A 10,800-nucleotide genomic window follows, 5' to 3' on the forward strand; every position below is an offset into this window, starting at 1 on the left:
GAAAGAATCCTGCTTAATGACTCATAATACCTGCATAATGACTCTATTACACTTACATAATGACTATACATAACATATCCACAAACTACATTATGCCTTCACAATGACTACATAACACCTGCTTAATGAGCACATAACATCTTCATAACTTATGTTACTGCATTTAAGAAGCACTAGAAATGCATTTCTATTTTTTATCCTTTTATGAATCCCACTCAATTATAATAGAGTCCGATTATCTATAGTAAAAGGGATTAATATAAAATTCAGCCAATTGTTTATGTATTTTGCCTTTAGCTATTGCCAAAAACAGCAAGTATTTGCTGGTAAGAGCCAACATTTAAGATCCTCACCAGAGCTATTGATTGTTACATCACCTCCATCAATACTGTTAGCACTGACAATGAAAATGCTAAGCTTGCTCCAGTCTCCCCTAATACTTTGCAGTTGCATAGCAATAGGTTTGGCGTAAGTTTGAATTAAATAACTTATAAATTAATTCATATTAATTTATCTACTTAAACAAATAATCGAACAAGAAAGTATAAAAGTAACTAGGTACTGCTTCATTTGAAAAATCCATTACCATATGGGTTCATCTGTATTTGAAATGTTAAGAATCACTCACGTTTTGGTCCCATGACTTAAAATGGGAAGCACTTTGTTGTAGGCAACATGTTACGGATGTTCTAATTGTTTCCTTCTCACACTTTTTTACAAACACTTCTCAGACATCGAAGCTCAGGTAAGTATTGACCAGCATTTAAGATATTTGGGTTGTTCCACAAGAGTGCCTTGTATATTTTATCAGTAAATGTTCCATTTTAGAAGCCTAGCATGTTCTTTTTCATGTCGAAAACATGGCAGCTAAAAGGTGAACTGCATACAAATACAAGAAAGTATATAACCCCAAAAGACAATGCTGCAGCATTCTAATCCATTTGACTCCAAACAGTCTACATGCTAGCAACCTGGCTAGCAGTACACTGGCAAAAATCAGCGGCATCTTTACAGTGGGGAGACAAAGTATTTGATACTCTGCTGATTCTGCAGGTTTTCCCACTTACAAAGCATGTAGAAGTCTGTAATATTTATCATAGGTACTCTTCAAATGTGAGTGACGGAATCTAAAACAACAATCCAGAAAATCACAAGTAATTATTTAGCATTTTATTGCATGACATAAGTATTTGATACATCAGAAAAGCAAGTTTGGTAGAGAAACCTTTGTTTGCAATTACAGAGATCATACGTTTCCTGTAGTTCTTGACCAGGTTTACAAACACTGCAGCAGGGATTTTGGCCCACTCCTCCATACAGACCTTCTCCAGATCCTTCAGGTTTCGGGCTGTCGCTGGGCTTTCATCTCCCTCCAAAGATTTTCTACTGGGTTCAGGTCTGGAGACTGGCTAGGCCACTCCAGGACCTTGAGATGCTTCTTACGGAGCCACTCCTTAGTTGCCCTGGCTGTGTGTTTCGTGTTGTTGTGATGCTGGAAGACCCAGCCATCTTCAATGCTCTTACTAAGGGAAGGAGGTTGTTGGCCAAGATCTCGCGATACATGGCCCCATCCATCCTCCCCTCAATACGGTGCAGTCGACCTGTCCCCTTTGCAGAAAAGCATCCCCAAAGAATGATGTTTCCACCTCCATGCTTCACGTTTGTGATGGTGTTCTTGGAGTTGTACTCATTCTTCTTCTTCCTCCAAACATGGCAAGTGGAGTTTAGACCAAAAAGCTCTATTTTTGTCTCATCAGACCACATGACCTTATCCCATTCCTCCTCTGGATCATCCAGATGGTCATTGGCAAACATCAGACGGGCCTGGACATTTACGTGCGCTGCAGGATTTTTATCCATGACGGCGTAGTGTGTTAATAATGGTTTTCTTTGAGACTGTGGTCTCAGCTCTTTTCAGGTCATTGACCAGGTTCGGCCGTTTAGGTCTGGGTTGATCCCTCACCTTTCTCATGATCATTGATGCCCCACAAGGTGAGATCTTGCATGGAGCCCCAGACCGAGGGAGATTGAGCGTCATCTTGAACTTCTTCCGTTTTCTAATAATTGCGCCAACAGTTGTTGCCTTCTCAACCAAGCTGCTTGCCTATTGTCCTGTAGCCCATCCCAGCCTTGTGCAGGTCTACAATTTTATCCCTGATGTCCTTACACAGCTCTCTGGTCTTGGCCATTGTGGAGAGGTTGGAGTCTGTTTGATTGAGTGTGTGGACAGGTGTCTTTTATACAGGTAACAAGTTCAAACAGGTGCAGTTAATATAGGTAATGAGTGGAGAACAGAATTCATACTGGTTAGTAGGTGATGAAATACTTATGTCTTGCAATAAAATGCAAATTCATTATTTGAAAATCAATGTGATTTACAATGTGATTTTCTGAATTTTTGTTTTAGATTCCATCTTGCACAGTTGAAGAGTACCTATGATAAAAATTACAGACCTCTACATGCTTTAAAGTAGGAAAACCTGCAAAATCGGCAGTGTATCAAATACTTGTTTTCCCGACTGTAGGTTTCAAAAGGTAACATTGTAACGTGTCCCTCTTTGCTGACGGTGACTTTCATATCACGGCAACATTCTTCAAGCTTTATTACCATTGTAAAGTTGTTTTTTGATAGTTATTGTAAAGATTAATAATGGATTTTATTGTAAGATGTAACGAAACCTATTCCCAGTTTTAAGGTAAACTATTTACTTTACCAGGTAAGTTAACGAAGTTAACATTCTCAGTAGTAACAACCTGGAAATAATTTGGGTTAACCTAGCAACCTTTTAGTTAATGGTCAGGTCAGGCTGTCTGCCATCTTTTATAATAAATGATCACGAATTGTTAATCACGTTAATCTGTTGAAACTATTGCTTTTTAAATAAAAATATTTTTAAGGAGCACAGAACAACTTACCGTAATTACCCATTTATGAATGGCTTAAACACAGATTTGGAAAACATTTTCAACCACAGCGGTTAATACATGTGGCTTATACATTTTTAAAACCGTTTCCACCAGCAAACCTTTTCACAGATGATTGTTTGATGATGTAGAGGTCTCAGAAACTCATTTAGCAAATATCATACAATTGGCGTTACATAGTTTTCAAAAACACATTTTATTCTTCAACAAATACATTTTGGTAGTGCCCTATGAAAGATGTTTAATATTAATGTACAATGTATGTATGAGTTATCATTCTCAAGGCAAATGTGGTTTATATATGGGTGTGGTTATTACTCAGGTTTGTATACACACAAAGCTCTACAATTTATGGTGTGGTTTATACATGGTGTGGGTTACAAATGGGGAATTACGGTACACTCAAATTAGTGTTAAAGCAGGTGAGCTGATTCAACTCTTTTTGGCCATTTTCTGATTACTTATTTTGGACAACTGAACACGTTACAAATGACATCTCTACCGTATTACCCATTGATAGACCAGTTAGATATGTTTCAACAATCTCAACGTTTTAGTGAAACTTGCCCCTCTCAATTGTATACAGCAACCTTTTCTTCCTCCTGTCACAAGAGGATTTATTGTGACAGGAGGAACAGTTTACCTTGTTACTTTGTTTTGCAATGTAAATGTATTTTCTAATATTCATTTAAAATGTTTTAAATTGATTTGAGAATGTGCTCTTTATGAAAGAATATGAAAATATGAAAAGCACCGAATTGGTGGAACGATTCTTCCACACAGGTTTCTCTTGAATTACTGTACGTCAAACTGTGTCAAATTATATTTAGGATAAAGGTTTATGCTTATCGTTACTGTAAAAACTAAAATTCTGTCACTAGTTGGACATGGACTACATTATATTTTAATGAAAAAACACTTTGCAAGAACATATTCTGCCTTCCTGAAACATAGGTTTTCTGTAGTTTCATCAAATAGTAAATGTTGTATGTCCAAATTGATAAACAGTTGGTAAATAACCTGCATCTGTGCATCTTTGAATCACAATACTTTTAGGCCTAATGACCTTAAAGGAAATATTAGGACTCAAATGTTCACATCCCATTCATGTTCCCAGAAATTGAAAGGTTACAGAAGGTATTGTGTTGATAATGAATAGACAATCCCCACACAAACTGTGCAAACATACCACCCAGCAAAAACAAAAAGACCAAACGCATCATCATCATCACATCTGAGGCTAATTAAATTGGAATCATTTAATTAGGAATCACTGTCCAAACACATACCTGAAATGGTGTTTAGCAAGTTTTTCTTTTCCCACACCTTATTGCAAACATTGCTGTTCAAGCAAATATTTAATCAGTTCATGTGAGAACCCAATAACCCAAAGCCGTACTTATATAAATACATCACCGACAATGAAGCTCAAATTCTGTAGGCAGGGGGTACCACTCACCATCCATTTAAGAGAACTTATGTAATTTCACAATCTTAAACCTTTTCTCCTCAGATAGGTACTTTGATAATCCTATCCTGGACAGTTAGAAGCAATTTTCTGTCCAATGTTTGTCTTTTACCCAGGTTAATTCTGAAATGTGTGAAACTGCTTGAAATTGTTTGTTTTTACAAATTGCATAATTAACTTGCCTGTAAAGCCATTTTATTTCACTGGTTCCACATGCTGTTTTTATTGATGAAAACAGAAATGTTTCAAATCTTGCCAAATTTGTGTCGTCATTTGCTTCGTGGCACAATGTACTCCAAACATTCTACACAAAGGCTAGTCTACGTGTTTATTTTTTGGATTTATTTTCATTGTTTTGATTTTCAATCTGTATAGATAAGTGGTTCATATAGATATTTTATACTTAATTACCAATATGCTATTTTGTCTACTATTAAGCACTGAGGATTCACCGTGGACAAATACTTCTAAAACTATACGTTAAGTATGGTCTAATCTCAGAATAGCATCAATATTCATTGTCAGGTAATGGAGCTGGCACATACTGTTCCGTATGTTACATGTAACTAGTGAAGTAATGATGGCTCACAGTAACTCATTCATCTCAGCCATAGTAGCCATGTTGTGCTATTTGTAGACAATAAACACCAGTTTTTAAAAACATTCAAAGATTGTAAACCAAATACACAAGGAATATGCAATACATTAGTGTTGCCTGAATGTTGATGCACTGCAAACAAAATAAAACATCTGTTTACACTAAGTCAAGATATTACACACTCATTTGTTGTTTATGGTGTGTATAACTAGGGAGTTACGTATTCATGATATATTATTAGGTAATGATATGTAATTACTGGCCCTTGTAGCCCTTCAGCTTTGACATTGGCCCATTAGCTTTGACATTGGCCTGTAAAAGTACTTACATGGATAATTGGCCACATTCTCACACACATGCAATGTAACTGTATATTTTGCTGATAACTGTATACAAACATAGATTTCCTCTGTACACTACAGATCAGGTGCTTTGAAGGGCATCTGTATTTGAATCATTTAATTAGGAATCACTGTCCAAACACATACCTGAAATGGTGTGTAGCAAGTTCTTCTTTTCCCACACCTTATCGCAAACATTGCTGTTCAAGCAAATATTTAATCAGTTCATGTGAGAACCCAATAACCCAAAGCCGTACTTATATAAATACATCACTGACAATGAAGCTCAAATTCTGTGGGCAGGGGGTACCACTCACCATCCATTTAAGAGAACGTATGTAATTTCACAATCCTTTTCTCCTCAGATAGGTACTTTGATAATGAAAGCTTGAATGTGAATATATTGTACATGAAGACATCATGATGTTGAAAGAAATAATAGTAAAATCTATAACTGTGTTAGATAATCAAAAAAAACTTTGGATGGAGTTTGGAAAAGAGGAAACGTTAACGGTCAGGCTGAGGCATCATGGTGGGAGTAGTAACAATGGTCAGAAAGATGATGGTCAGGGGAATGGACAATGGTCAGGAGAAGGGATGATGGTCAGGAGGAGGGATGATGATCTGATGGGAAGATTGTCAGAAAGAGGGTTGATGCTCTGAAGGGATGATGTCAGAAAGTAAGTTGATGGTCTGATGGGAAGACTGTCAGAAAGAGGGTTGATGCTAAATTTAGTATGCATGATATTCGTTTTTTCTGCTTCTGTATGAAATGTCCTTGCCCTGGTTAGTAGTCTCAAGTATTTACCGCCTTTTGACTTTTCTACATTTTGTATAACAACATAAAATCTAAGTGGATTTAATCATGATAAAACATTACTGAATTGGCAGAAATTCCTCCCAGTCAATGAAAGAGATAGATAGACAGTTACAAGAAATGCCTGGATTAAGTTATTTGGGCAAAAAGGGGGAAACACCAGCTATTGAAGTGTGGTGTTTATTGACATATTTGGTTGAGTTTAATTGCCTTAATGGTGTCAAAGTAAAACATTTTGTGTGATTTGTTATTGGGTTACCTTTATCAATATCATGCTTGGACTTTAGCTCATAACTCAGATGTGCCCAAATACTTTCAAAAACTTTCTAGGTGGTACTTACATTTTCACATGACTGTAGCTAACCTAACTAGCCAGTCAAACTGTCCATCAGAGCCAGCAGTACACAATTTGTAGTTTTCTATCAGTCTTTTTCTGTTTTTTAATCAATTAGGCTTTGTAATGCAAAAAATGGCAGTATAAGTGCTTGTGGATTATTATCCAATCGGATCAGTAATAAATAATAAGTAAACAGAGCCAAAGAAAAAGCTCTAGAGTGATAAATCCATATACAAAACAAAACAAAGCCTTGCCATAAGATCACATTAAATTAAAAAGATCAAGAGGCTCTTTAAGCTTTGTAATATCCATATCATTATACTGTCATTCGACTTCTAAATACTTGACCATCAACATCTTGTATACTTTAAACTGCATTGAATGGTTCTAGGACCAACACATACATACTATACAGTACTTCACGGGAGCTGCAGTAATGTACACACAGATTCCTTCATTGACTTTGCCACATGTATTTACATTTACCCTTTTTGATAGTTTTCTTTTGCCATTTAGCAGACACTCTGAAGTATTTTCATTAGGAATTATGTCAAGTTATATCAGTTCCCAAAGTCCACTGAAAGAATTCATCATCAATGCATTTCAGTTAGGGAAATGCAGATATGGAATTTCATTTCTTGAAATGACTGGTATTTCAGGCTGGGTATCTGTAGAAGCTAATGTAAAAAGGGCATTATAAAACACATTTGATTGATTGAAAATACATATAGCTCACCCTCTCTTTTCTCCACAGAGAAGTCATGGTGGACCAGGTCTACCAAATGAAATGGGGCACTGCAGAACTACTCCCCACCCTTGCCCTGTCCCTTCTGACATGCCTTAGTTTAGTCTCCCCCTACCTACAACGGAGCCCCCACAGTTTGACGGTTACCCTTTTGTAGGTATATGGAATGCCCCGACCCCTGTATGCAAGAAGCTTGGGATTCCACTGGACACCTGGTCTTTCAAGGAAGTGACCACACCTGCTGCTGTTCCTGGTCAGTTCCTCACCCTGTTCTACACTGACCACCTGGGCCTATACCCTTATGTTAACCCCAAAAACAATCAGCAGATCAACGGCGGCATCCCCCAAAAGGGTAACCTTCCAGCACACCTGAAAAAAGCCTACAGTGACATCAATTATTACATCCCCTCTGACACAACCCCAGGTCTGGCTGTCATTGACTGGGAAGACTGGCGACCCCTGTGGGACAGGAACTGGGGCGCCAAGGACATTTACCGTCAACTGTCCATTGCCTACGCTCAAATGAAAGACCCCTCTTGGTTGCCTTCGCAAGCAACTGCCGATGCAAAGAAGCAGTTTCAGACTGCAGCCCGCAACTATATGGAGAAAACCTTGAAGTTAGGCATCAGCCAGCGACCCAAACGGCTGTGGGGCTTCTATCTGTTCCCTGACTGCTACAACTATGGTTGGGAGACACCAGGCTACACAGGGCAATGCTCCGACCTGACTAAAAGTCAGAACGACCAGCTTCTGTGGCTTTGGGAATCTAGCACTGCTCTATACCCTTCAGTCTACCTGCCTGGTTCGCTGAAAAACAGCCCCAACGCTGCGCTCTTTGTCCGAAACCGTGTTCAGGAGGCAGTGAGGGTGGCAGCTCTGCCCAAAAGGCCCTTCACTGTGCCCATTTATGTGTACTCCTGGCCCATGTTCAGCAACCAAAATGACTTCCTCAGTATGGTGAGGGCTATAGATTTCAATTCAGTTCCATATTGAGTGGCCATTTTTTAAGACTTATTTTAGCTTTCACTTAATGCCATTAAAATGTCTGCTCAGTCGATGCTAACTGACAACAACATATTGTCACTATCTGATGATAACCTGTAATCTCCAAAACAGAAAATATCTGTGAAACTAAAATATGTTACACTTTAGAAGATAAGGTGTATTTTGTGTTCTATATCATTGTTTCCTTGTCAATTCCAGGAGGATCTAATCAGCAGCATTGGAGAGACTGCAGCCTTGGGAGCCTCTGGGTCAGTGCTCTGGGGGGCCAGTGCCGACTATACTGACAGGGTAAACTCACATAACCTCTCCACTCATCTTAAAGTATGTTCCATGATGCAATACAGGAATGTTTTATTTATTGGCTGGGAGACACCAGCTTAAAATGTCCACATTTGCGGCAGTCATCAAATAGTATATGAGTGAAGAAAGGGTAACAAACCAACTAGCAGATTTTGCTTTCATTACGTTCTTGAAAGGAAATTAAAAGAACAGTATCACTGACTGCTGACTTTGAGCTAAGAAGTAAAATGGCTAAAATGTGCCTTTAAGAGGCTTGGGGAATTGTGGCCATGTGAGGACAACTGGTTGGAGCCTGGTGTGGGGCATTCGGAATGGGGTCAATGAAGTACTCTCAGAGCAGCACATAATTATGTACACACACACACGGCTGATATGTATTTCCTTCCATTTAAAGACTGTGTGCTACACTAATGTCTCTCTCTTGCTCCGTCTCTGCTTTCAGGCTTCATGTGAAGCATTATCCACATACCTGACATCTACCCTCAACCCATACATTGCCAATGTGACTGCTGCAGCCAAACTCTGTAGCGATGTCCTTTGCCAGGGCAATGGCCGCTGTGTAAGAAAAGACTACAACTCCAATGTCTACCTGAACCAGAACACATTCCGCCTACAAGAGTCCCAGGGGAAGTACATGGCCATTGGAATACCCTCATCCGCTGACCTCCTCACCTTAGCAGACAAGTTCACCTGCCAGTGCTACAAAGGCAGAAGCTGCTCACCCAAATTATCACGTCCCAGGACCCCTATGGTGATTCCACTGTAGCCTCCCCAGCACTGCAAAACAAGAAAATTGGACGAATGAAAAAAAAACACGCTTTGCTAAATTCTTTTTATGAGCACATGACATCTTCATAACTCATGTTACTGCATTTAATAAGCACTAGAAATGCATTTCTATTTTTTATCCTTGAATCCCACTCTGTATTATCATAGAGCCCGATTATCTATAGTAAAAGGGTTGAATATAAAATTCAGCCAATTGTTTTTGAATTTTGCCTTGAGTCATGTGTTTTTCCCTATTGCCAAAAACAGCACGTATTTATTTTTAAGGAACACAGAACAACTTACCATAATTACCCATTTATGAATGGCTTAAACACAGATTTGGAAAACATTTTCAACCACAGCGGTTAATACATGTGGCTTATACATTTTTAAAACCGTTTCCACCAGCAAACCTTTTCACAGATGATTGTTTGATGATGTAGAGGTCTCAGAAACTCATTTAGCAAATATCATACAATTGGCGTTACATAGTTTTCAAAAACACATTTTATTCTTCAACAAATACATTTTGGTAGTGCCCTATGAAAGATGTTTAATATTAATGTACAATGTATGTATGAGTTATCATTCTCAAGGCAAATGTGGTTTATATATGGGTGTGGTTCTTACTCAGGTTTGTATACACACAAAGCTCTACAATTTATGGTGTGGTTTATACATGGTGTGGGTTACAAATGGGGAATTATGGTATACTCAAATTAGTGTTAAAGCAGGTGAGCTGATTCAACTCTTTTTGGCCATTTTCTGATTACTTATTTTGGACAACTGAACACGTTACAAATGACATCTCTACCGTATTACCCATTGATAGACTGGTTAGATATGTTTCAACAATCTCAATGTTTTAGTGAAACTTGCCCCTCTCAATTGTATACAGCAACCTTTTCTTCCTCCTGTCACAAGAGGATTTATTGTGACAGGAGGAACAGTTTACCTTGTTACTTTGTTTTGCAATGTAAATGTATTTTCTAATATTCATTTAAAATGTTTTAAATTGATTTGAGCATGTGCTCTTTGTGAAAGAATATGAAAATATAAAAAGCACTGAATTGGTGGAACAATTCTTCCACACAGGTTTCTCTTGAATTACTGTGTGTCAAACTGTGTGAAATTATATTTAGGATAAAGGTTTATACTAATCGTTACTGTCTCATCTCATCTTCATCCGCTTATCCGTATCGGGTCACGGGGGCAGTAGCTCCAGCAGGGGACCCCAAACTTCCCTTTCCCGAGCCACATTTGCCAGCTCTGACTGGGGGATCCTGAGGCGTTCCCAGGCCAGTGTCGAAATAAAATCTCTCCACCTAGTCCTGGGCCTACCCCGAGGTCTCCTCCCAGCTGGACATGCCTGGGACACCTCCCTAGGGAGACGTCCTGGGGGCATCCTTACCAGATGCCCGAACCACCTCAGCTGACTCCTTTCGATGCAAAGGAGCAGCGGCTCTACTCCGGGTTCCTCACAGATGGCTGAGCTT

The 10,800-nt window shown here is 38.7% G+C and overlaps 1 protein-coding gene across 1 annotated transcript; it reads left to right on the top strand.

The window, feature by feature from the left end:
* Window positions 1-5,879: 5,879 nt before the first annotated feature.
* LOC105009888 (hyaluronidase PH-20-like) lies at window positions 5,880-9,344 on the top strand. The gene is made up of 4 exons (XM_034288204.1): window positions 5,880-5,897; window positions 7,331-8,188; window positions 8,435-8,524; window positions 8,979-9,344. The coding sequence occupies exons 1-4, from the start codon at window positions 5,880-5,882 to the stop codon at window positions 9,300-9,302; spliced, it is 1,290 nt and encodes a 429-aa protein (XP_034144095.1). The 3' UTR covers window positions 9,303-9,344.
* The last annotated feature ends 1,456 nt before the right edge of the window (window positions 9,345-10,800 follow it).

This window comes from Esox lucius, chromosome 19, assembly GCF_011004845.1.
Source record: "Esox lucius isolate fEsoLuc1 chromosome 19, fEsoLuc1.pri, whole genome shotgun sequence".
NCBI classification, from domain to species: domain Eukaryota; kingdom Metazoa; phylum Chordata; class Actinopteri; order Esociformes; family Esocidae; genus Esox; species Esox lucius.